This window comes from Hippocampus zosterae, chromosome 17 (genome assembly GCF_025434085.1).
Source record: "Hippocampus zosterae strain Florida chromosome 17, ASM2543408v3, whole genome shotgun sequence".
Lineage (NCBI taxonomy): Eukaryota > Metazoa > Chordata > Actinopteri > Syngnathiformes > Syngnathidae > Hippocampus > Hippocampus zosterae.
In genome coordinates, this window is record NC_067467.1 from 11,029,464 (window position 1) to 11,056,849 (window position 27,386).

Sequence of the window (27,386 nt, forward strand, 5' to 3'; positions counted from 1 at the left end):
GACCCAACCATTGTTAACTGCCGAGAAGCGCTGGAGGAAAAATAAAATAAAAGTTTCTAAATACGATCAAATTGATGTCCCTTTTGCGGGCGACAGTTGCGCGCGCAGACCGTGTTGTTATGGCGACGGGGTCGTAAATCCGCCATTTTTGCCACTCTGCGGCCGCGTTGCGACACACACGGAGACTTCGAACGACATGAATGTCGAAAATAATCTTACGGCAGACAAACACACGAAGGACGGCAGCGAGACCATCACCATACACACCAGCCTCGGTGACGATGGTTAGCCTCATTCCTTTCTAAACGTGCCTTATATGTTGTGCTTTAGTGTTTGGGCCTAGTAATTTGTCCTTCTATTGTCGACACTGTTAGCAGCACGTAGCTAGCAGCTACGAGTCATTAGCGACCGAGTTTTTAGATTATGTCTCAATGTACACAGTACACAAAAACAAGTTCATATTTAAATGTTGCATAAGATAAACACTCTAAACTTGTGTGGTCGTTTTCCTAGATGAGGACGTGCACAAATGTGGACGCTGTCAGAGCGAGTTTTCCACCTTGGAGGCTTTTATTCAACACAAGCTGCATCACAGCAGCAGACGTGAGCCAAGCAGTCAAGATGAAGAGCAAATGGTAAGCCCAACGATATTAGTAAAGGGTTTCAATGTTCTCTAACGAAGAGCAGAAGCCACGTTCACAACAGGTGAGCCTAAAAAAAATTCCAAGGAAACGTGTTGATGCAGTCAGAATGAAACACGAATTGTCTTCTTCTGCTCCTCGTTAGAGAACAGCAAGTTGTGTGAAAAAGTACTTTAACCATTGAACAGTTGGGCCTCTGCATTCTAAAATTTAAAGAGGGTCAAATGAATAGACTTGAAACGGCCAATTTTAAGGTTATCCTTAAATTTCAGCCCATCACCTGCTTTTTATGAGTAAAGTATGTATTTTTAAACATACCCACACATGCTTACATTTTCAAAGTGCCCTTCAGAGCTCCCTGTTAAGAAACCAATAATGAACTGAAATTCACAAGTAAAGTCTATTGATATATCACAATTCATCTTAAATATGGTCACACGGTTTCACCTCTATCTTGGCACATATGTATTTTTTGACACCACTGTGTTTTATTTATTTATTTATTTATTTATTTTACTACATCTTTACAAGCCACCAGTAATGTGTTAGTGAGCCACTTTTGGGTTCTGATCCGCCAATTGAGGGTCACTTTTTGAAACAAAGCTCTCTGTACTTAAATATGTTGCATCCTAAATGATCTTTTTGTTCTAGTCATTTCTTAAAGTAATACAAGTATGGCTAAAACTACCAGAGACAAGTTCCTCGTGTGTTTAGTACATGTTTGATCCGTAAAGATGATTCTGAGTAGACCGTTGCAAGTTACATGACCATATCACCAGGTTGAGACTGCCAATGGAGGCACACAAGTGGTGCAAGAAGTTGCCAGTGAGCCAGAGAGCACCAACATTAATGACAGTAAGTCAACCATTCACTCACCTCTTATTGTGTACTTTAGGTGTATATGTACAATCCAGTGAGAGATACAAGAACCTTGTTAAAAAGTCATAATAATGCTAATTCTCAGAGATGTCATACATAGTCACTATTATTAGAGTGGTTGACTCACCTGACATACGTGAGTTTAATTCCCACTTGTTGGCAGTGTGAATGGTTGGTTGTTTCGATAAGCCCAGTGATTGTCTGGCGACCATTCCAGTGTGTAACTTGCCTTCAAGCAAAGGCAGCTCGAACTGAAAAAAAAAAAACAAGTTGAAGAAAGCTGATAATCATCCAGCCCTAATCAGTGGTCTGGTAAAGAGATGGATAGTTTAAATTATTGTAGTGTAGTTGTGGTTTGCAGTGTTGAGTAACTCCTGTATGTTTCTAATATTTTTTTTCTTTCTATCAATGTCTCTTATCTGCAAGTTGACTCAAATGCGTTTGTTGTGCAAGCAGGTGCAAGCGCTGCTGCACTGGGACGAGGCTGCAGGAAAAAAAGCACATCTCAGAAATTGTCAAGGCAGTCCGAGACACCTAAAGGCCCCGTTTCTAACAATGCTGAGGGCGATAAGCCCGTTTACAAAGTCAACGTAGACGGCCGGTACCTTTGCCACCTCTGTGACAAGACTTTTAAAACGGTGTGTCAAAAATAAGACTCATGTTAGTCAAGTGATGCCGAGCAAGGTTGGCCGAGCAAGGGTGGGAATTGCAACTCAAACTTTTTGTTGACAGAGCAACATCTTGAAAACTCATATGAAGACTCACAGCGATCAGAAGAACTTTGCGTGCGAACTCTGTGGCAATTGCTTCCGCACCAAAGGCTCCTTGATTCGTCACAGCCGCCGTCACTCTGGTATAGTAAAGTCCTCCGAGGGTTTCTGCTTTAAAAAAAAAATAAAAAAATCTGACAACACTTAACTGTTGGGGTACAGACGAGCGGCCGTACAACTGCGTGCTGTGTGGCCAGTCCTTCAGAGAGTCGGGAGCCCTCACCAGACACCTCAAGTCCCTCACACCCTGCACTGAGAAGATCCGCTTTGTTCAGTGCAAGGAGATTTTGGTGAGCAAGGATGGAAGGAAGAAAGGTATTCATGCCAGTAGCTAACAAAACAAAATCTTTATTGGCTAGCACACCTTCGTAGATAGCCACCGCCCGTAGTCCCTGCACTGTTTTAAGTGTTCCCGCATGACTAACTAATTCACGAATAAAAAATACATCGGTAGGACATCTGCATCCAGATCTGTAACAAAAGTGATTGAGCTTATATTGGCCTATTTTTTCATCACATTCTTAGCTAACAATGTAATGACAGTGATACACAGCCTCCTTTTTGGAGGTGTGAAAACAACGTGCGGTGATCTTCGGTTCCTTCTTTGTGGCAATATTATGACAATTTAGAGGAAATGAGAAAAGAATCGAGTCAAATTTGCTTCACTCCGATTTGATAAGTTCCAACTCTTTATCTTCAGAGATGCTGCTGTCTCATTACTTTGCAATATGTGCCAGTTCTATATTTTTTCTTGAGCCACAGGTTGTTACGTATTGGACATAGCCACAACAATGCAGCATTACTCTGAAAAAGAAATAAGATGGTTTGATTTTGAAAAATGCAACAGAAGTACGCATGGACATGGGTTGAAGATTCTCTTGTAACGTATTCAACTTAACTCTTCATCATACAAAGCTTGTTCCGAAGTCGAGATGTCACTTCAGCATAGTTACTTGACACCAACGTACTATTTTCCTATTACACAGCGCTTTGGCGCCATCTCATGGTTATTTGTTCACATTGTCTTTTATTGTGTTTCATTCTGTAATAATACAGTAAAGTGCTAGTTACCGTAATTGTTGGTGGCGCTGGAATGGATTAATGGATTTCAGTGGGCAAAATTGATTTCAGATTGTATTTGATGATGGAATGAATTGGATTGGCAAGGTACCACCGTATGCCGCTAAAATGTGTGCGTGGCTTATATCCAGGACTTGGCGCCGATGTCCCAGCAGAGACTGGCCAGGGGGAGTTGGTGGTGGTGAAGGGCCAACCGGCGGAGGAGCAGGTGGTGGAGACGCAAACAGCTGTGGTCAATTTGGTGGAGGCGGGCTCCCAAGAGGTCCTCCACCAGGTGCACTTCACCATGGAGGTGGATGGCACAACACAGGAACAGCAGGTGAGTGTCCAGAAGGCCTCGCCGGTCACAACATTAGGAACACCTGCAGACCCTCCCTCTTGGCGTAGATTTGTGGTATCAAACATACGGCCCACGGGCTGGAACCGGCCCCCAAGGAGGTTCGATCCGGCCCGCGGGATCATTTAAAAGTGGGGGGAAAATGCATTTCAGACACAGAATGAATATTTTAAATAAAATGCTATTTGTGGATGATCCGCTAGGGGGCACACTGTTTTGCTCAGAGTAGAAGACAACGTTGTTTTGATCGGGGAAGGAAACAGCAGTCTTAGTCTGTCACCGAGATAGACCCAATGCAGCAAATGATATGAAAGCGCCAATCAATGCTTCTTGAGACCAAAACAAAGGAAGATATAAATCAGCATGTATTGTATTGTAAAGGGATGATATTTTGGTGATTCATAGCATAGTATGGTATAATGTTACTGGTTCCGCCCACTTGACATCTACCGAGTCCGTATGTGTCCCACAATGAGAAATGAGTTTGACACCCCATTGCGTAGGTGATGGTGGATCAGTCTCAGGCAGAAGCCCTCGCCGCGGGCGATAACCTGATCTGCCAGGCCATCCTCAACTCGGGCATTGCGCTGAGGACAGAGGAGGCCGCGCAAGCTCCGCAGGCCACACATGAGGAGCTGGAGAAAATGGTCATCGAGTGTCCTCTCGCAGATGGCACGGAGATCCAAGTTAAAGAGGAGTTGGTGGAAGTGGTGGCACCGGTAAGCGGGAAAAGAAAGCGGAGTTGACAAATGATTGTATATGTTAGGAACAAAGTTCTTAGTTTTTGTCTTAGAAAGGTACACTGGTTTCATGAAGCAATATTTTCAGACATTTGCACGTCAACTTTTTCAAAGTGTTTGTTTTTGTTCCTATTTCCAGGAAAGGGATCAGACCGCCTCCAAGTTGTACACATGTCCACACTGTAATCGCTCTTTTAAGGGTTTGAACTACTTCCGCTTCCATGTCAAAGGTCATTCGGGTAAGTTGACAGGTGACAAAATGCCACAGACACAGTAAAAAAAACAAAACAAAAAGATATTTGGCGTCCACATTTCATTTTTTGAGTGTTGATGACATACGCCACTACTTCCTAGCTGCAGTCTGCAGTAAATGTTTTCATTTTCATTTTATATTGTGTCGAAAAAAATGTAAGCATAAAATATCTGCAGGATCTTTAGTGACCGAACGTTGACTGTTTGCAGGTTTCAAGCCCTTCCGGTGCACCCTCTGCCAGAGGGACTTCTTGAGTGGCTACCTGCTGAAGAAGCACATGGACGTCCACGTCAGCGAGAGGCGCTACAAGTGCGGCGAGTGCGGCAAGCTGTACAAAACCGTGGGACACGTACGGGAACACATGAGGGCCCACTCAGATGAAAGACCCTACCACTGTGCTAGATGCAAGAAAGCCTACAAGACCAAGGTGACCCATCCCAGGCATTGATTAAAACTCATTCACTCCCAAAGACATATTATATGTCTTTTCACACTCCACATGTTCAACCCCAGATGCTCTTTATTTTTAAATTTCTCCAAGACTTGGGGTAATTTTCTTTTTTAAAGGAGTCTAGAATTGGCTGGTACCATCTGACTCTACATTTCAATTTGTAGGTCATGTGCAAAAAAGGCATATAGATTAGCATAGTACTGTTTGGGGATAGTTGAGAACCCTTACCAGGTATCGGGCCGATAACGGCCTTAATTCATTTTATCAAGCACTCACGGCGGCAGTTGATACCAGTCACTGATACCAAGGTGGAACTAAATGGAATGCATGGCTGATTAATAAGTTTGAAGAATAAGTTTCTCACCAAAGAATTCACATTCCTTCGACTTCTATCTGAAAGACATGTTAAGTTTCAACTTTTGGGCAATGCTGGTCAGCCAGCTGTTTATCTATGCTTTGTATTATATCAGGCTTTTTGCATTTATTTTGCAGTATTTTTAGACCTGTCGGCATTGTAAAAAAACTGTTTCCACTTCTCACTCCATGCATCTTTTTATTCTCGGCGAGCTGTAGAGCCAAGCACAAAACCTTGTGACCCTAAATTTCTCTGTATATCTCGGTCTCGTTTAGAATGCTCTGCAGGTGCATCAGCGAACCCACGGCGAGGAGAAGCCCTACGTGTGTAAATTCTGCTTCCGAGGCTTCCGGGAGAAAGGCTCGTTGGTGCGACACACTCGCCACCACACGGGCGAAAAGCCCTTCAAGTGCCCAAAGTGCGGTCGCGGCTTCGCCGAGCACGGCACTCTCAATCGCCACATTCGCGCCAAAGGTCTGTATGGTGCTCAGGAAGACAGATTTTTATGTCAACATGCCTGTGATCGTCCAGATGCTGTCTCATCCATTAGGGGGCTGTCATAAGGACGAATCCAGCAAGCAGCAACAGCAGGTGGAGGAGGAGGAGGTTGTCACGGAGGAGCTGCTTCCTGGTGATAACGTCACCACAGCAGCAATAATCACCGAAGACCCTCACGCACTGCTAGTGGAGTTCTCCTCGGTGGTCGCTGACACGCAGGAGTACATCATCAAGGTGAGAGTCGAACATTTTAGCAGTCTAATGTTGGTTTCGGTTTGGTTTGAGTTTGGTAATTACTTAAAAAAAGTTTTTGTCATGTCTCATTCTTTTATGGGTAATTAGTGCAAACAAATTTTTTTTTTAAAATGCTATCGCTAAAAGGTCAACGAAAATGAATCTCTCGGAAATTCTCGGTTTTATGTCGCAATTCTTGGTTTACCTGCAGTTAACGCAGTTGAATGTAAAATGTAAATGTAAAATGCAGTTAAAAATACAAGCTTTTGATGTTAAAAATAATATAGTTGCCAGCCCTTATTCTTATGTGGATAAACACAGCAAATACAGATTTTAGAGGGTTTTTTTTTTTTTACTGTAAAGTATGATTTGTCTTGTCTTCAATCTTGCTCACAATTCTTCGCAAAGACATTCCTAATCTGTCAGATTATTCAGGTCACCACAGATTTTGAATTCAAATGTCATTTTTGGTTTGGCCATTCCTGCCCTTTCATTTTTCTCTACTTAAGCCATTTTTTTGTTTTCCAGTGATTTGAAAGGTACTCTCTGTGCCAGTCTGAGCGATTCGCAAAGTAGTTGACTCTCAGTGGTGATTCAAATCAGCGGAGGTTTATTGAGCATTAAAATTAGCATTCTAGCATTTTGTTCTTGTTGTTTGCCACATTATTTTACTCTTCTCATACATCCCGCAGCCTCAAACAGACGAGGAAATGCATGAAGAAGGGGAGACGCTCATTCAGGACAGTCAAAATGAGGTCAGTATCCGCAGCTTGTTGTTCTTTGAACCACTTCATCACATCGGCTGTGTTTGCAAGTCGTAGCAACAAGTGAGCCAAACGATGGCTCGTATCTAAAAAAAAATATGTTAAGTGAGGTCAGTTGTATCAAGGCGGGACTGTGTCGTGAACGGGCGCAGGAAATCGGCAAATTGTCAAAGGATATGAAAGTCCCTTCAGCTGCCGGTCACGCGATCCCCTTAACCTCGTTTCTACCACTCGCACCAGATGGGCGACCACATCGTCAAAGTGGTGCAGCAAATTGTGAGCCAGTCGCACGACGCCGGCGGCACGGCCAGCCACCAGATCATCCTGCGCAACGTGAGCGGCGGCGAGGAGGGGGCGTCCATCATGGACTGCGGCGACACCATCACCATCGCCACGCCCGAGAGTCTGACGGAGCAGGTGGCCATGGCGCTGGCCTCGGCCATCAGCGACGGCACGCTGCTGGTCCAGAGCGTCAAGACCGCACAGGGGGCGGTTGCCTTGGTGACCACCGAGGAGGTGGTCGAGGAGCGAATTCATCTGCAGGACGAGGAAGGATATGTGATCACCACGCCGCAAGAGGTGGAGATTCAGACTGTCATCGTGTGATTAAAAACAAGCGCCACCGGGGACTCCACGAACAAACTAAGGTCAAAGCGGTTCTGGCCGCACAACAGCAAAGCACAAAAGTTTTTCGTTCATTTATATTGAATAAAACTGCATGAGGATAAGCGGACCGGTGTAGCAAAATACGCTCAAGAAGACATCTTTAAAAATGCCGCAAACTCTCCCTCTTTCTCTCTCTTTCTCTCTCTTTCTCTCTCTTTCTCTCTCTTTCTCTCTCTCTCTCTCTCGATATATCTGAGGAAATCTGCAGTTGTTGACCGTCATATCATCTGCAAGCCTTCTTGCTTCTCTTAAGTTCAAAACAATTTTTATCTACCGAGCGGCTTGCAGATCTGCCACCTGTTGTACCTTCGGCAAGAATATTCATTTTTTTTTGGGGCCAGTTTAGTTTTTCGTTCACTGGCCAAGATTTCACTCAACAGTATCACTCATCAGGCAACATGAAATAAATGCTATTTTCTTAAAGAAAAATAGAAAAAAAGATGTCAATGGTTCTCCGATTTTTTTCCACCAAGTACCACCTAAAGCAATGCTTCACTCTCCAAAGTTAGAATTAGTTAGAATGTTTCTTTGCAGAGTAAGCCCAAATGTTTGTTGTTGTATTTCTGAAAATTATGAATCCTTCTCGGATTTGACACGAAATGTCTTTGAAGACAACCAAGGCAGTCCAGTTGTGATCGAGTCAATGACCAGAGAAAGAAACGACCTGAATGAATGACAATATCTTCAATCATGATGCAGTTCGCACATAAACATTTTGCTTAAATGTAAGAACGGCATTTCAATTCAATTAAAACTCACTCACTCCCAAAGACGTTTTTAAACGTCTTTTCAGACTTGGTCCAGAATTGGCTGGTACTAAAAACGTGATAAATAAATAAATGTTTGAAAACAAAACAATTCTAAATAGGGCCTGACGGGTTGATTGGCTGACAGATTTAACTATCGGTAGTTGATATTCGATTTCTAAAATTGACAAAAAGTCATCCGAATTAAGTGACCAAATAGAATTAATTTTATTCCTCTGGTATTTTTAAAATTGAACAATTAATCATCTGAATTTTATTCTGCCCAATATCAGAATTGGCATCTGCATTAAAAAAATCATATTCTGTAATTCGGGCCATAATTCTTAAAGTTTAAATGCAAATGTAGTGGACTATAGAGTGAAGTGCCACTGAACTGCTTTGTACAAATGCCTATACCCCCCCCCCCAAAAAAGTTGCACTAATTGTAGTTTGATTCCCAATTTGAGTATTTAATTCAGTAATTATTCATTTGTACCACTAGAGGGAACCGGCGTACCATGAGCGATACCCCGACCACAACTGGAAGAATCTCTGGCCTTGTGTTTGTCATTGTTGAGTTCAACTTTTCTTCAAGTCATTCGTCTCTAATGTGTGGGGGGTCGCTTGCTTTTCGTGCTTGAACTGCTTTGATTTTGCGCATGTGTGTGTGCCACCTTGAGGAGGATCGGCAGGTTTCATCTCTTAACTGGCGCTCCATCGCAGAGGTGAAGGCAGACGCTCAAATCATTTCCCCTGGCTGCGCCACGCCGCCGTTTCTGGGTCACTCTTCAGCCCTCCGAGAGGCCCGGCGTCCACGAGCGGAGCATGAAGAGAGGGAGAGAGAGAGAGCAGGGAAAGGTATTTATAGAAAAATGGGGCTTCGCTGTACCTTTTTCTTGCAAAGAACCATTTCCGAACTGGCTGTCCCACTTTTATGATCGTCATCCACTCAGCGAGGCTGGAGTGAGCCCTCCGTCTCCTTAGTTGTGTTCTCATCGCACGTTAGGACCGCCATCGTGACCTTTTTGGGGCTGTATGCAATTTCTCAAGCAGGCAGTGCAAGACAGCATTTTTTGGGGGGGGAGGTCCAGGTTGAGAGTTGTTGTGAGGGTGTGTGTCGGCGGGCACTCCTCGACTGCATCTGTCTCCCCCCCAGGCCGCGGGGGGCTGAAGGGTAAGGCTGGCCGGGACGTGCCCCGCCGCGAGCCGGGCAAGGATGAGGCGTTTCCTGAGCAGAAAGGGCCGCTTCTCCCTGCGCCAAAGCAAGTCTGGCACCCGAAGTGCTTCCAAGGATTTCCGTAAGTGTCAATTACGGGGCCCCGTCTTTGTTTTTTACATGATGTCGTGAACTTTTCTGTGAGGGGGGAAAACATCTATTTGTAATGGGATAAAGAGCAGAATGTTTCAAAAGATTTCTTATCCATATTGTAGCAGACTTGACACACCATCTTCTGTTGTGATTGAGATAGAATTAACCCAGATTCGTCTCAGACTATATCTAACGCTGATTATATTCCTTTGCACCTCTCGCTGACTTTTTTTGTTGTTACTTTTTCCAACATTGGTCTTCCTAATTGGGCTTCCTCACGTCGTCTTACTTTCTCCCGCCGCTGAACAGTTGTACAAAAGAGAATTGCTTCCTTGCCGCTGTTTTGATGGATGACTTGCATTCCAATTAGCGTGCTCGGTGTTATTTTTCCCTTTGCGATATCAATAGTATTCACATTTTGTGCACTGGCGTGATATTTTTTTCATTCTTAAATCAGCTCCTTGACTTAGGGAGGCAGTGTAGCATGACAATATAGTGTTTCAATGTATTTTTTATAACTGGAGATTATTTTCCCCTTTGGTTTAATTTTTTTCCAGCAACATTCCACTTGCCTAAGATCGGATTTAATTTGAAGATTGGGTACAGGACACAAAATTTGGAAGTCCTTTAGGAATTTAGCTGACACTGACTGGGGAAATTGTTATTGGAGTTTGTGTTGAAGAAACCTTCCCCGTTGTTGAGCAGAATGACTGTCTCCGACTAAAATAAAATTAAAAAAAATCCCCTCTCTTCAAATAGTCAGGTTTGATGTATCCAGATGTCATTTCAGCCTCTCAGGACTCCTCCCGGAAGCAGTAGAATGAGGTCAGTGACCGCCAGGGAATGGCCAGTAGAGGGCATCGCTGCGGTCCAAATAGCAACCGTCACTAATAACCTGCCTTTGCCAGCTTGTTTCGCTTTTATCTGAACCCGCTGCAGCTCCATCGTTGAGGCACGAGGTACACGAAGTCTAATTTCACACCTCACAGCCTGTTCGAGTGTGAATCAAGGGTGCATGATTGGTTTCGTTGTTTGAATGGCCTTTTTCTCAGCAGACAAAAATCAAACAACAAATAGCGGGGCAGGTGCAGGGAATGGGATTACTGTATACAAAACTGATGTCCTTAAAACTTTGTGAACTAGAAATCGGCTCAAGGCCAAAGACTAATGCATGTGTAGCTTTTTAAATGTTATGTTTTATGTGAAGAACACAAGTCACAGGTTGATTTTAACATGTCTTCGTTTTGTGTTTATCAGTTTTTGAGATCTTAACATGCACTAAAACTGGAGATTTATGACTTTTTGTGTCCGACTGTAATTTACAAATATCACCGCTAGGTAGCGCTACATTCGTGCTTTCATCCACTTTCTGGAAAAATGATTTTTTTAACTGGAACTGGGAGATTTAATCGTTTCAGTTTCAAAGTCAATGTTTTTTTTCTGACCCTTCTAAGCGACGACTGCTGAAAAAAAAATCACGGTCACTCATGCTGAATAATTCCAAAAACATAGCTAGGAATTGCAAAAACAGCTCGACAACTTGGAAACCTCCAAGTCACAAATATTTTTCACCCTAGCCTCACCGATACACCTCTGCACCGAAAAATATATAAATACAGTATACTGTATATACAGACATATATTCTGACTACAGCCATGTAGCAATTTTGATGATGTCATTTTTTTTCTGTGGAGATGGAGAAACTAGATTTTGTGTAAGGTTTCAATTTGAAGCTGATACTGCCCAGCCCTAACTAGAACAAGCTGTGTACAACTTCAAACTACAACCATGCATATCAACAAACCCAACTCTATATTTTACCTTCCAGTTCTTGGTCTTCCCGCTACTAATCAGAACTGGCCCGAGGCTTTTGGGTTCCGACTGGGTGGCACGGGGCCCAGCTACATCATGTCGGTGGTGGAGGGCAGCAGCGCCTTCCTGGCGGGCCTGCAACCCGGCGACCAGGTGGTGGACATCGAGGGCCAGGATGTGACTAACCTCAGCACCCCGGCACTGATCGCGCTTGCTCAGACCCTCAAAACGGTGCCGCCCAGTATTGGTGTGGTGTCACGAATTGAACAGGTACTATATGCTGAAATGCATCTTGCCGTTGCCCCGTTATTGTTCATTTATAATGTGAGACCTGTACTCCCTCTAGTTGTACAGCAAATAATCACTGCCTTGTCCCTCTGTATAGGTCAGTCCAAGTACAGTTCAGTTGTATTGAACTTAAATACACTTGTACTTAAGACTTCAGAAATGTTTGAGTTGTAAATGCGTATCACGGTCCAATTTCTATTGAAGTTTTATGTTCTGTATATTTTTATCGTTTTAGTGGTTTTAAAAAAATTCTATACAGTGGGTTCTTGACACAGGAGTGATCTGATATACGTCGGCGAACTTGATATTTGAGCACGCTATGGTGGCAGTGACAGAAAATGCTTCACAACATCCTGCACTTAGGCAGATAAAATTAGTTAATAATCCTGCAAAAAAAGAGGCTTCAAGCCTTGCAATGGTACTCTGTCATATATTCTTTATCGTCTGCGAAGAACGGCTAATGGTGTTTTTTTATTGAGGCTCGGCGTGAAACCCAGATGTCTCTATGCACAATATTATATGTCATTACAGCATGTTTTATGATGTAGAGTGATTTAAGTGATGTATAGTGAAGAAAACATTCTTCTTATTATTGTTGTTCTTGTTTTTTGTGTCAGGATGAAATGAATTAATCTCTTTTCCATTCATTTCAATCTGGAAGGGTTGTGACTTTACTCGCACTTCCCATTTTCTCTCCATCAGATCGACATCACTCCCAGCCCGGACGGCCGCTTCGGCTTCACCATCGTGGGCGACAGCCCCCTGATGGTGGAGGACTGCGTACCCAACGGCGCGGCCAGCCACAGCGGCCTCAAGGTCAGGGACTACGTCATGGAGGTCAACGGCATCCCGGTCAAGCATCATGAGACGGCGGCGGCCATGATCAAAGCGGCGCAGGGTCGTCCGCTGCGTCTGGGCGTGCTGAGTATGGCGCGCCGGCCCAAGCGCCTGAGCAGCAGCATGAGGGTGGTATCGCAGAGCGGGGACAGCGTCAGGGAGAGTCGAGCACACAAGGCCATGGAGTTCAACAAGAAGGTGAGTGGCATGCCTGCGTTCTGTAATTTGGCCCTTTGAGCATCCGCATAATCAAGTCAACTTTATTGATTTGAGCAGGTGTACAGAAGATGAACAGAAAATAGGGAGCACAATAAATGGAAGCATAAACAAATAAATTTTACAAATTATTTTACAATATAACATGTGGGAATCAAGAGTCTTGCTGTTTGCTGTACTTTAGCGTTAGTTTGACTCCACCTCATTTTCTGTCTATAAATCTTTTTTGGGGGACTCTGGAAAGTGATTTCAATTTTTAATTGTATTATTCGTAGTTTACATAATTAAAGTTAATCATTAAAACTAGAACTTGGGTTTTTGTGTTTTTTTGGACTTTTTAAAAATGTACAATAAATTGGTTTATTGTAATATTTTTAAATTGAAACTAGATTTTTTGGGGGGGGTTGATTTAAAAATGGTCAAAAAATATGATTTTTGTTTGAATAGAAAATTACATAAATAACGGGTATTCATTTGGCGTCTTTTAAGAGTTCCATTTGTTATTGTACGTCATTATAAATAAGGCAGTTAAAAAAAGAGGTTAAATTATTAGAGTATTATTTGAAAAAACTTTTACGTGGAGATTTTACTCAGCTTTTAATCAGCTGCATTTCAATTCAATTTTCTTTTTAAAATGTCATCCCTAGAATAGATTAAAAGAATAAGTCAAAAAAGAATACATCCCAAAATGTAGACAGTAAATTGACCGCACGCTAAACCAAAAAGCCCACGAAGATGAAAACTACCCCTTTGACTTTTGCAACGGTAATACTAATACTCAGTTTTGATTGACACAGGCGCGGGGGGATAATTTCAGCAACCAAACTGTTCAAATAAAGCTCTTTTTTTTCTTTCTTTCTTAACACAACCTCTCTGACAGCCGTCAATCAAAACTGAACGGCGGCTGTATCAATTGGATTGTCCCGTGAGCTCGTATTATTGATCGCCTCAGGGGTCGCGTGAGTGCTTCATGGTCATCTTTTGCCCCCCCCCCCCCCCCCCCCCCCCCCCAGGTGGAGGAAGTGCTGGGCGAGGATCCAGATGTGAAGGAGCAGCTGTTTGACGTGTTGAAGCAGTACGCCGCCGAGCGCCACGTCGAGAGTCTGGCCGAGGCCCTGCCGGACATCCTCATCACGGAGGAGCATCAGCAGCTCATTGCGAGTGTCAGGTAAGCTCCGTAGATTTTCCTGAAGAACGGGAAAACAATTCCTTTGCATTGCATTGCATTTCCGCCGTTTCAACCCCGATGGGAAACTCAAAACAAAACACACGACTACTCTGCTGAGGCTTGCAAGGTTTTGTCACTCATCCCCGATTCCTGCTCCTCTCACTCTGATGTTCTCCCTCTTTTTTTTTCCCTTGTCTCTCTCCATCTGCTGTGATGCATCCTTTCTTTGATACGTGAGTTCGTGCGAAGTGTGTGTGTGTGAGTGTGTAGCACATCGCTGGTTTCTTTTTATTCCTTCGTCTTGGCGGAAGCTGTCCGAGGCGCGCCAGCCAATTCGCGGGCTGGGCGGCTTTGCGATGAGCACACACACATTCCTGAAATTGAGCGAAACATGCAAGTGGCACTTTTGGCCGTACATGCGCGAGGTTCCGTAGCTTTGCTGGTCGTGTCCTGGAGGAAATTATGACTTGCTGTCTCAGGTGAGTTCTTGAGGGATCATTTGTCAGTGATGTCACTGTTCATTCTCGAGGATTCTGCTGGCTTTGTCATGAGCAATCCCTTGTTGTGATTCTAGTTTTGGTCAAAATAAGAACGCGGTTTCAACATCTCGTTTTTTTCCGGCACACTTTTAATGGCATATTCAATGGCCACAACATAAGGTTACACTGGAAAGGGAGCAGACAGACATTCAACCAAAAAATCTACCTTTCCAAAGTGATTTGATCTTGGGCATGTTTACAATTGTGTTTGCGATCGTGCAGTGTTGTGCATCTGCACTGCATCATTCCCGAAAGCTGTTTCCAATATTTTGTGCCTGAAATATAGACGCTGAACCTCATTATGTTGCAGTCAGGTTGACACCATTTCACACGACAACAGCAGTCACAAAATGCATATTGAATGAGAACAAACAACACCTTTTCTTTTGTATCTCATTCTATTGTGCGAGTGTGCCTAATGATTTGTCCAGCCAGTGTATGTCCTCTTTCGAAAAAGTGCCTGCGACAATGTTTTGTTGTTTTTTTTTTTGCACAGGCGTCCCATCTATTATGCATCAGCTAGATCCATAGAGGACCGCTATGGCTGCAGTGACAATTCCTGTATCTTGTTAAGTCTAACTTTAGCTGCTGTAACTTATAATTGCGTCTTGCTACTTCTCGCTCAGGTGCACTGTGACCTTGTGAGACTTTGATATGCAAAGTTATCCCTCCTCCTCTTCCCCGTGTAGCTGTGACATTGAGTCTTTTTAAGCTAATGCCGGGTTTGTTTTCTCCATGAAAGGCAGACGATATTAATGACACATTTGGAAGAAGAAGCAAGCAGCAGCACTGGCGGCATAGCGGAGTGATGTTGTTTTGGCGCTGAGAGTCTTGCAGAGTTTTGCCTCCAGGTTGCCTCGGGGTGCTTATTGGCATTAATGTGACAACAAAATGGCTCAGACATCTGGAGAGGAGAAGCGATGTTAACATAGTTGGCATGGTTTTTATGGCAGGGTGTTTATGGCAGCCATTAGCTTGGCTGCTTTCTCAGTGGCAGTCACGCCACTTTTGGACACTGTTCACTTCACTCAATTTATATGGACAAAATTGTTGTTAACCATCCTCATTTTTATGTTTTGTTTTTTCTTTACTGCGAAAAATACGACAACGGTATGGCAAAATTGGAGTCTTCAACAGCTTCTGCTCATGACAAAGATCATCTTGGCTTCCTCTGTACTCTTCATACATGCGTAGCTAAGTACAATACATACAGTAGGTTACAATGGCCATTAGTTAAATGAAGTCAAAATAACAACATTATGGCCTAATTTAACAAAACATTTTTAAACACTTCAATGTTTTGCCTGTATTTGATATCTTTTATTGTTGGAAGCATTAAGGGGGCCCAAATAAGTTATTTTATCTGTGATATTTACGTATATTTTTAATTGCTCGGCCAATTACCGGTAATTGGTTATCAGAAGTTGAGTCGGCCAAATATTGGAATCTGCATCAGCTTTATAAAAATCTATATCGGGCGGGCCCCACAGAAAATGACCTTCGCCGTGAATTTTCCAAATTGTCTCGGCAAGATGACAAATGAAGACTTTGGGGCGACCGAAGGGTTTGATTGAGGAGAGGTGTGTCAAAATGGTGCCTCTCTCACGCTGAGTCTGCCCCTCTCTCTTGCCTCGCCATCCCACCGGAGACGTTCTATTTATAAGCAGCCTACTTCTTTGAATACATTTTCATTTCGGATACAGTGACAGTTCTTAAACGGTTCTCGAATGGCACGGGTTAGCGAGCGCATGAAAGGCCCGCGCAGGAGATGTGATGATGAGAGAGACAATCCTGGAACGTCGAGCTTTTGTGGCTGTTGAGGGAAATTGTTGCGAAGGCGCTTGGGCTTCAACGATTTGAATTCATTCGAAATGTTCTGTGGGCTCAAATGTTGTGATGATAAGACAAAATCGGAATGGCATGATGCTTCAGGGAAATGTATGATTGCTACAATGATTATTCATCTCATACTGTATTTGGGCAACCTCGGTGGATATGAGTGAGGTAATAGAATCACATGATTTCTACCAGAAAGTCAGCAAAGAAAAGGTATTGTGGAAACTGTCCCTAAAAATGTAAAAAAAAAAACAGGATTTCAGTACTTATAGTAAAATCTCTCATTTTATTTTCTTTTTTTCCTCCTGATTTCAAACAAGTTTAGATTTCCCCTCCCCCTGAAATTTTGTTCCTCCCAGCATTAACCCTTAGATGCATATGTGGGTCAAAAATGACCCGGTGAGGTTTTTTTCTTGAAATATCTTCGGACTGAAAATGTATTATAATTTCATATTCCATGTATTCCTCAAAAAACATGTTTCTTATATAATGTCATTCACAATTTTAACTTACATTTTATACATTTTAAGAAATTTCAGTTTTTGTATTGCTACCCAAAGTTTCCATAAACTGTCCCTAAAAACAGGATTTGAGTCCTTATAGTAAAAATCTCTCATTTTCTTTTCTTTTTTTTTCCTCCTGATTTCAAACAAGTTTAGATTTCCCCTCCCCCTGAAATTTTGTTCCTCCCAGCATTAATAATCATTAACTTCTATCGAAAATACAAAACTTTTTTTCTCAAGTGATTGTAGCAGATTTGCTTCTAGCTAAAAAAAAAAAAAAAAAAAAAAAAGCTTTATGTTAGCTATCACGGTGTGCTGCTTTTTCTATAAATGACCGGGAATCGATTCAGGAGGTTGGAAAAAAAAAAAGCGACAACTCTGTACTTGTCAACTCTGAAGATATAAAGAAAATGCTTGGATGGCTGCCGAACATTTTTTCTTGTTGTAAATATTTCCATGTGCCAATAATTGTCTCTGGTTTCGTTTTTCAAAACATGAATGCCTTGTAGGGCTTTGCACACGCACACGCACACACACACACACACACACACACGCACACACACACACACACACACACACACACACACACACACGCTTCATCGGTCCACTGGGCCCTCCTCATTTCTTGTCACTTTTCCGTCCTCCTTTTCTCCCGACGGAAGAGACGCTTGCCACTTGTTCTCTTGTTGCCGTTGAATGATAGATGAGCCAGTCCATCAAGTGTGACTGCTGTGTGTGTGAGATGAAAATGAAGGAAGCGGGCGAAGATCTGCCGAAGCTGCTCAGGGAGGTTTCGCAGGTGAGGAGGGAAGCTTTTATGGCTTGGCTCCCTCCCTCGTTCTCCCCCTTCATTCGTCTGGCATCTTCCCGAACCTGCAGCGAGCACTTTTGAGAAGCCGGCACACTTTGTTTCTACTGCTTATCTTTTTCCGGGAGACTTCGTCTGCTCACGCTCGATGGACGACTCACCGGGCTTGAGGGTCCTTGAGGGCATTTGCATCGCTTAAACCGAACCGCGGCGCTTTTCCTCAAAGCCCAGAAGAGCCATGGGAAGAGAACGCAGTCTTGCCAGACATTTTCGGTATGTTCGTTTTTATTTATTTTTTTGCTTTGATGCCAGCACTTTTTTTGCACGCTTCTTTGTGCTGACTTGTGTGAGGGAGATGCTGAGGCGACGAGAACTTCTTTCCCCTCGGGTTTGCGCGACTTTCACTCGTCAGCATGGAAACACGACAAGAGCGTCAACAATCACAGTGGAGATCAATCAAATATTTCTTATTCAAGCAGCTTTTCGAATCGCTTGATTTTATATTCTCGGCAGTGCAGTTGTACTTTTGTAGCAATTGAAACAGTAAGAATCAGTTTTATTTCCCATCCCTGTCTCTTTTCAAGCACAAAAAACAGGTGATTTGATGTAGAAGAGTAGCATCACAAACATATCCGTGAGCGTGAGCCTGTGCCAGATGAGTTCCTGGACTGCTTGCCAGCCAATCACAGCAAATTAACAAAGGCATTTTTTTCCTCCACTATAGCAATTCAGTAAAAGTGCTCAGATCAAAACGTTCAATTAACCCTTTGAGGGACAGCAGTTACTACAGTGGACAGCTTCTCACGTTATCAGGTTACAAGGTGTGTGAAAGGGTCAAAAGAGTGGCACGTTTTCAGAATTGATTTCAGATCTCTTGACTTATTACAGTGGCGTGCGGTCAGGTTCATGATTGGTGAGGCACTGACTCTTTTGGCGTCACATTTACAAATATATAAAGCACAAACGGTGGCTTATTCAATTAGCTAAACATTATATTTGCGACATTCAGATATACGGCAAGCAGCACGAGCCAGTTGCATGTATCAACCCAGTTTGTGATGATTGCGCAATGCAATGCGCATTCAGAGATGAGGCTCCGCCTCACCTGCCTCCCCTGACCGCACGTCCCTGACTTATTTTTATACTGGTGAATTTTTTGGGTAAAATTCAAGAACAATACATAGTGCCGAAAATCACCGCCGAAACAATTACTTCCATGTTCATCCGAGTCATATCAACACAAATGTGGGCTCGGGGTGTGCGTCTCTCCACAAAGGTCAATTCGACACAGTTTTTGATAGGTGGTGTGCAAAATGATTCAAGGACGATTGGTACAGTTCACTTTGAGCGGGTATGACGCAATGGCTTTTTTCGTTGTCATTTTACACACACTCGAATGAACTTGTGAGGACCGTAAACGTCCCATTTCCTTCGAACAAACTGCACAACTCGCCAATAAAAGACGATTTAATATATATCTCCATACATTTCAAAGTGGAATAATTCGGTTCGACGCACTCCCATCTTTTAAATCCCCCAAATGATTTTCTGTTTCAAACCGGTTTTGGTTCCGCCCCCAATAATATGTAAACCCACCTAGGATTAGACCATTTGGCTGCTTAAGCCAATCTAAAAGCAGAAAAATGTCCTGTTTGACTTATTAAAATATTTTGATATTTCTAATGAGACCAATAAAATGTTTTCAAAAGCAATTGGTGCGGAAAACACATTTTTAAGAAACAATGGGAGAATAGATGACAAAAAGGCCAAATTCTGAAGTGAGATTAGTGTTCATCATAATGTGTCCATAAGTGACTTATGGACAAGCTTATCCGTCAAGCCATCCGTATTCTTGATGGAGCTCCTCTCGTCCTGCTTCCAATTGAGGTTCTCCCGAATGCAACTTCAACAGCAAACTTTTGGCCTCAGAATGTCTCGACGAGGATTACTTCCATCAAGTCGCCTTTTGCTGTCAGAACACAATAGTCGCCCTCATTCTGTTGCGTTTCGCCGGTGACGCATGGTTGTTGGCAAAAGTTGGGTGGCCTACATCAGGCGGGAAGCGCAAGCGTGTCCCCGTTGCTTCTGTGTTCCTTGACCTGGCCCAGAAAGAGCTCCCACTCCATATTCTTTTCGAATCTCTCCGCAGGCTTTTGCCAAATGTATGTCAGCAACGTTTTATGAACATTTAGGATATTAATGAGCGACTTGTCTGGAAGTAGTTTTATTTTTTTCCCCCTGGGGAAGCCTGGCCCATTAAAGTCTGTATGCTGCATAAAAAGCAAATCGGATCAATCCCATCTCGTAAAATAAATGTAGACATCGTTCATTTCCCAACATTTGAGATTGTTCGAGATACGCCTGCATTAAGATGGGGGGGGAGTCATTTTTCGTGATAACAATGATTTGTATAATTGCGATTGATTATTTTTGCAACCTGAGCGTTCGGATGAACAACTTCAGCGATATGCTGAACAAACAGTATCGTCCAAGTTGCGTTTATATTTGAGCATTCTCTGGTACAGATACTTGCCCATCCCATTACGTATCGCAGTTGTAACCAAATATTGTTCAAAAATATGAAATCCAAACTTTTATTGAACAGGGCACAAGTTTCAGCACACAAAAATGGTATCGATGTCATTGTATCGGACCATTAAAAAAAATTATGGTCCGAAACCTTTGAAAACCAAAGTGCGGCAGGTGTTTTTTTTCGGTGTTGTTTTTTTATTGTGCTCAAATCCTGTGGATGCTCTGCCGGAGTGGGCCGTTTTGGAACACGCAAAGGACCCCTGGAGACTTTAGATGAAGGCTACGATGTGGGGAGGAGGACGAAAGGCGCTGATGATGATGATGATGATGATGAGGAGGAGGGGCAGGGAGAAGGGATGTGGGAGATTCACAAAATAACCAAGGGCCAAATTAGAGTATGTACGGACAATTTGCATGCGCGAGTCTGTTTGTTTGGCCGTAGACAACAGAGAAGTTTTCACGACTGACTTTGTATTCTCCTGTCAAATTTCCCGCATTTCTAGGTCACTCCTGCGATTTTGTTTTCCTGCTCTCACAGCTAATTGGCATCGTACGTACCACAGTGAGATCTTGTGAAGCCGAATATGTCAGGCTCGGTGGGCTCTTGTTGATGAGACACAAAAAAAAGAAGGCGCTGCTTGTCATTTGCATGAGAGGCGCTAGATTCAAAGCGAGAGCTCTGTCGTGCTTCTCGTGATGGCTCTTGAACGCGCACTAACACACAAAACAACGGCTGGAAATTGTTGTGAGTGGAAGTCTTTAATGTTATCGCTTTGTGCCTCAGGGTGTTTTTATCCCCCATTTTTTGCTTTTTGATATACATGTTTCTGAGGAAATGCACCAGAAGTTGGTTATGGGTGTGAATGGGGAGTGGAGCGTTGACTCACAAATGCTTTTTTTTCCTTTATTTTTTATTTATTTTTTTTTTGCGCGAGTGAACATGAAACGCCCCTTACACTTGCTGCAGCAAGTGCATGAACCAAAACTGTCTTTTTACTGCTTGCTGAGAAGACATTTTTGAACCAGTTAAGTGGATAATACCCATGGACACAAAAAAAAAAATACATTTTTAAAGTTTGTCTTTGTCCTTTAGTCCGTACCTGGCGCTTATTTCATCCAGCGCGTTTCTGACTGAAAAGTTCACCTTGAGAGTTTCTCCCGCTTGTCCTCTACAATGTTGGCCAGGATCTTCATTCCCAAGAAGCACCGGGAGCGTTTCGACGAGGTGGTTTCCCAGAGCTTGATGAGCCGTCTCAAGGGGCGGAGCTTCAGCGACCCGACCCGGAGCCACCTGCGCCGCAGCCGCAGCGAAGATCACCCCGAACACTTAGTGGTCTCCACGCGCGCCAGTTCTGTGCCACGCACACACGCGGAGGAAAACTGCGCTCCCCCGCCCCGCGGCATGCGCAAGACCACGTCTCTGGTAGCTGGACACTCCAGCACCTCCACAACCAACTGCAGGTCAGTGTTGTAAATAAACATACATGACTCCATCACTCTACTTGACATCAGTAGATTCTTCTGGTATGCGTGTTTTATGTTTTGATCCATCCTTATGCTTACATTTTTCAGTTTGGGTTTAAAGCAGGGGTGTCAAACTCATTTTTGTCAGGGGCCACTTTGGAGTTACATCTTCCCTCGGAGGGCCGTTGAGACCGTGAAACCAAAGCAATGTTTATTCATTACATCGTATTTTTACTTGTACACAAAAAAATGATGGCTCACTCGTGTTGAAATCAGTCCAGTATTTGTTCAATTATTGGTCAAGTGAGGATAAAAAGGGTAATAAAATGATTGCCTAGTGTCACCGTTATTTATTACGTTTGACAATTTGAGATTTCAGTACAGATTTAAGCTAGGATCATGGTAGTTGACACAGATGATTTACTTTTGCGGGCCACATAAAATGATGTCGCGGGCCAGATCTGGCCCCCGGGCTTTGACTTTGACACCAGTGGTTTAAAGCCTGTTGACTTTTTGAAATTTGTGTTTTGAAATATCAATTTTTCATCTCCCTACCCACTATTAGACTTTTAATAGTTGGCTTTACAAATACAGTGTATGCATCAAACTTGAACAACAGTGTATGGACAGTAATGATGGACATGTTCTCCTCTATTTCCCACCCTCGCTCTTTTTGAAAGACAATTAGGCTCTTGTATAATACAATATAACATACAGAGTGTGTGTACGACTTCAGCATGCCTTTTGCACATTTCGGCACAACACTGACACTTTATAAGTTACATGTGACCTGTCCGAGATCCAATAAGTGCAGAACTGTGTCATTCAAAACTGAGCCATCCTGTAATGCTGTGTAATCTTTTGCAATAAATCAGATGTACGTAATATTGCGGCCCATGTGGGCAAGATTTTAGGTCAGTATTTCCTGTCACCGGACATGATTTCTAGATGATCAGGAGGGACTATACTGAATATTGCACGTTCCTCTTTGAATACATAACGGCTGCATCTTTGTGTCCATTATGATAATTGCAAATGGCCATCAATCCTCAGAGCCTTGCCCATTTCCTTTTTTTAGGACTGTGAGAGTGTGCAGAGGCAACATGAGCTTTGGCTTCACTCTCAGGGGTCACGCGCCTGTGTGGATCGACTCGGTCATCCCCGGTAAATCCAACATCCAATCATACGCTTGTTTCCAAATGCTTTAGTGAGCAAACGTACTCTTGCTTTGACTTGTTTTGCTGTGCAGGGGGCGCAGCAGACAAGGCGGGTCTAAAACCAGGAGACCGCATCCTGTTTCTCAACGGACTTGATATGAGGTCAATACAATCAAATTTGTTTCTGCGTTGACAAGATTCTATTGTTGGTTTCAGCACAAACTTCATGAAAGTAGCTCCTTCCAGGATTATTATCACTGAAATATATATATATATATATATATATATATATATTCAAAACAGAATGAGGCCAGACGAATAAACAGGCTGTTCACAACACAACCTGCGAAAGTGTACGCTCAGTGGCAGGGTCCTAACAACAGAGCTGACCCACCAAGACTGGAAACTGAAAGGTACTGGAAAGGCATATGGGAGAAGGAGGTTGCACATAACAGCAGTGCACAATGGCTGGTGACCCTGAGAGAGGAGCACAGCAACCTCCCTGAACAGAACCCAGTTACCATAACAGTGGCAGACATACAGGAAAGAGTCTCAGATATGAAGAACTGGACAGCACCTGGCCCGGACATGGTCCACACCTACTGGCCAAAGAAACTCACAGCACTCCATGAGCGCCTAGCAGTACAAATGAACCAGCTGCTGAGGGATGGGACTCACCCAGAATGGCTAACCGAAGGGCGAACGATCCTGATCATGAAGGATCCCTCGAAGGGTGCAGCCCCATCCAACTATCGGCCAATAACCTGTCTCTCCACAACATGGAAGCTCATGTCAGGCATCATTGCGGCTAAGATAAGTGGACACATGGATCAATACATGAACGAAGCACAGAAGGGCATTGGTAGAGATACCAGAGGAGCCAAACATCAGCTCCTGGTTGACAGAACAGTCTCACAAGACTGCAGGTCCCGACGTACCAACCTGTGCACAGCTTGGATTGATTACAAGAAAGCCTATGACTCGATGCCACATACATGGATCACTGAATGCTTGGAGTTGTATAAGGTGAACAGGACCCTACGAGCCTTCGTTGCGAACTCGATGAGGATGTGGAAAACCACACTTGAAGCCAATGGCAAGCCACTTACCCAAGTGTCCATCAAATGTGGCATATACCAAGGTGATGCACTCTCCCCACTGCTGTTCTGCTTAGGACTGAACCCCCTAAGCCAAGTAATCACCAAGACAGGCTATGGATACCGCCTCAGAAATGGAGCTACAATCAGTCACCTCCTCTACATGGATGACATAAAGCTGTATGCTAAGAGCGAAAGGGACATAGATTCCCTGATCCACACAACCAGGATCTACAGCAGCGACATCGGGATGTCATTCGGGCTTGAGAAATGTAGTCGGATGGTGACTAAGAGAGGAAAGGTAGTCCGCACTGAAGGGGTCTCACTCCCTGAAGGAACAATAGCAGACATTGAGGACAGCTACAAGTACCTTGGTATACCACAAGCCAATGGCAACCTCGAACTGGCAACAAGGAAAGCGGCTACGGCCAAATACCTCCAGCGAGTGAGGCAAGTCCTAAGAAGCCAGCTCAATGGCAAGAATAAGACCCGGGCAATAAACAGCTATGCCCTGCCAGTGATCAGATACCCTGCAGGAATAATAAGGTGGCCAAAGGAAGAGATTCAGACCACGGACGTTAAGACCCGAAAGCTGCTAACCATGCATGGAGGGTTCCACCCCAAATCCAGCACCCTGAGACTGTACGCAAGCCGAAAGGAAGGAGGCCGGGGACTAGTGAGTGTGAGAGCCACTGTCCAGGATGAAACATCCAAGCTCCATGAATACATCAAGGAGAAGGCTCCAACGAATGACGTACTCAGAGAATGTCTCAGACAATGGGGAACAGAAGATGAGGCGCTGGAAGAGGGACCATCGTGGGAGGACAAGCCCCTACACGGGATGTACCACCGGACCATAACTGAAGTGGCTGATCTCAAGTGGCTAGAGAGGGCTGGCCTGAAGGACAGCACAGAGGCACTCATCCTGGCTGCTCAGGAGCAGGCCTTGAGCACCAGAGCCATCGAGGCCCAGATATACCACACCAGACAAGACCCAAGGTGTAGGTTGTGCAAAGAGGCACCTGAGACGATCCAACACATAACTGCAGGGTGTAAGATGTTGGCAGGGAAAGCCTACATGGAACGCCATAACCAGGTGGCTGGCATAGTCTACCGAAACATCTGTGCGGAGTATGGACTGGAAACCCCAAGGTCAAAATGGGAAACACCTCCGAAGGTGGTGGAGAATGACAGAGCGAAGATCCTGTGGGACTTCCAGATCCAGACTGACAAGATGGTAATGGCGAACCAACCAGATATCGTGATCATAGATAAATGGCAGAGGAAAGCCGTTGTAGTGGATGTAGCGGTCCCAAGTGATGGAAACATCAGGAAGAAGGAACATGAGAAACTCGAGAAATACCAAGAGCTCAGAGAGGAGCTGGAGAGAGCCTGGAAGGTAAAGGTGACATTCGTGCCTGTGGTGGTCGGAGCACTTGGGATAGTGACCCCCAAACTAGATGAGTGGTTGCAACAGATCCCGGGAACAACATCGGACATCTCAGTCCAGAAATGTGCAGTGCGGGGAACAGCAAGGATACTGCGCAGAACCCTCAAGCTTCCTGGCCTCTGGTAGAGGACCCGAGCTGAATGAGGGACGGACACCACCCGAGGGGTGAGATGAGTTTTTTTTTTTTTTTTTTATGGGCGATGCCATCGACCATTCGTATTATCCACTTATGAGTTCGTTGCTGTTATCATTCACGGACACTTTCACTTTTGAGGCTAAGCCGCCGTCGCCCTTCACACATCATAATGTGTGTGGCCTTAGGACCTCTTCCCACGAGAAGGTGGTGTCCATGCTGCAGGGAAGCGGTGCCATGCCCACGCTGGTAGTGGAGGATGGCCCGCCCTCGTTCGCCATGTCGGAGCAGGATCCGGCGGGGGGCGGCAATCCCGTGGAGCGCGCTCGCTCCCCCGTGCTCAGCTCCCTGCAGTGGGTGGCCGAGATCTTGCCACCCAGTATCCGAGTCCACGGCCGCACCTTCGGCCAGCAGCTGGAGCACCTGCTGACCGTCCAGGAGAAGTACACCATCTGCAAGGCTCTGGAGAACTTCTTCCAGCACAGGTGGGCAAATAGAAGCCAAAAAAGTGTATGTCTGTGTGGGAATGAATTCCAAAATGTGGTGTTTCCATGGCGACAGGAATGTTGACACACTGATCGTGGACGTGTTCCCGGTGCTGGATACACCAGCCAAGCAGGTCATCTGGCAATTTGTTTACCAGTTGCTGACGTATGAAGAACAAGAACACTGCCAGAACAAAATCTCGCGCTTTCTTGGATTCAAGGCACCAGGTGGGAAAACAACTTCTTCTGCTTTTACGTCATTGGATTTTTCTTTTCTGTCTTCTGATTGGTCGGAGGGAGCAGACCTGTTTACCTTGCTGTTGTATGCTGTTATATTGCGCTTTTGTTTAGTATTGTCATTGCGAAGTGCTGGTGGTGCTATGAAAAGGTGTATCCCCCACCAACGGTGCAGTTACTCAATACAAGGCCCGCCACTGGTTTTTGTGTGTGTGTGTGTGTGTGTGTTCCAGTTACACCACCACCACCACCTCCTCCTCCTCCTCCAGAGGCCGAGGTTGCCCCTGAGCCCCATCGCCGCAGCAGCTCCATGAGGGTGACGGGCACCACGTACAGGAGCAGTGTGAGGGGGCGGAGCTCTGATGACCTGCTCATTGGCACACACTTGAGCATGGGTACAGAATCTGACTCGCTCCCCCCCTCTCTTTTTATCATTTTTACTGTATCCACATGCCCAGCATGTCTAGAAATGCTCATTTTTATCAGAATATGTGGTCGTGGGTACACCTGCACATTGTAATGAGACGTGGCTGGATTGTTCAAGGCAACCGTGTTTATTTTTTCTAACTAGGCAATTAAACAAGGGCATACTCTCTCTCTCGCATCTTGTGGGGGTGTAGTTGAGGCCATGAAACTGTCTCCACCAGATAAATATTTCATTTGATATCATATCAAGTGATGCAGCTGTACTTAGTGTAATTGCCTGTTTCGTTTTTTTTTCATTTAAACGTCTTCTTGAGAAAACTATATTTGCATGTAATATAGGCCCAGCGATGTAAGCAAATCTCAGTTGTCATTATGGATTACTAGCGATAGCCAAATTCATCAACTATATAACACACAAATGTTTCCCAGTTGTCGGAACAATTGTACCGTTGGGTTTAGCTCATTGTAATGCCTGGATCACTTTAGGCTTCCGTGCAGACTCGCTACTGGAGGCAGGAATGAGGTTGGCTCCAGGAGAAAGACAGTCAGGGGATGGAACCTCTCTCCCAGAGACTCCCAACAACCTCACAAATGTACGTGTGCCCGATTCCTCTCAAGTCAAATTTGTGCAACAATTTACTGTCTCAATATGTCTTTTCCATTTCCACCACACA

General features: G+C 44.2%; 2 protein-coding genes across 7 annotated transcripts in view; both read left to right on the plus strand.

The window, feature by feature from the left end:
- Positions 1-74: 74 nt before the first annotated feature.
- e4f1 (E4F transcription factor 1) lies at positions 75-7,730 on the plus strand. Of its 2 annotated transcripts, none has more exons than XM_052049051.1 (14): positions 75-284; positions 514-635; positions 1,421-1,496; positions 1,974-2,158; positions 2,253-2,373; positions 2,453-2,605; positions 3,502-3,689; positions 4,211-4,426; positions 4,587-4,686; positions 4,910-5,127; positions 5,782-5,980; positions 6,057-6,238; positions 6,931-6,993; positions 7,243-7,730. In XM_052049051.1, exons 1-14 carry the CDS (start codon positions 197-199, stop codon positions 7,606-7,608), a joined length of 2,277 nt encoding a protein of 758 aa, XP_051905011.1. In that variant the 5' UTR covers positions 75-196; the 3' UTR covers positions 7,609-7,730. The 2 variants fall into 2 exon arrangements, with proteins under 2 accessions (XP_051905011.1, XP_051905012.1); XM_052049052.1 differs by having other exon boundaries at positions 1,977-2,158.
- Positions 7,731-8,859: 1,129 nt separating this feature from the next.
- The window catches only part of grid2ipa (glutamate receptor, ionotropic, delta 2 (Grid2) interacting protein, a), a 30,494-nt gene continuing 11,967 nt past the window's right edge, over positions 8,860-27,386 (plus strand). For 2 of the 5 annotated variants that reach the window (XM_052049044.1, XM_052049046.1), the window contains exons 1-8: positions 17,203-18,004; positions 21,449-21,724; positions 22,806-22,891; positions 22,977-23,046; positions 25,753-26,049; positions 26,126-26,277; positions 26,520-26,681; positions 27,199-27,305. In XM_052049044.1, coding sequence (XP_051905004.1) covers positions 17,970-18,004; positions 21,449-21,724; positions 22,806-22,891; positions 22,977-23,046; positions 25,753-26,049; positions 26,126-26,277; positions 26,520-26,681; positions 27,199-27,305 — 1,185 coding nt within the window. In that variant the 5' untranslated portion in view covers positions 17,203-17,969. Of the gene's footprint in view, positions 9,713-11,552; positions 11,807-12,526; positions 12,860-13,890; positions 14,046-17,202; positions 18,005-21,448; positions 21,725-22,805; positions 22,892-22,976; positions 23,047-25,752; positions 26,050-26,125; positions 26,278-26,519; positions 26,682-27,198; positions 27,306-27,386 lie in introns of those variants that run through there. The other 3 variants (XM_052049045.1, XM_052049043.1, XM_052049042.1) reach the window with 3 other exon arrangements.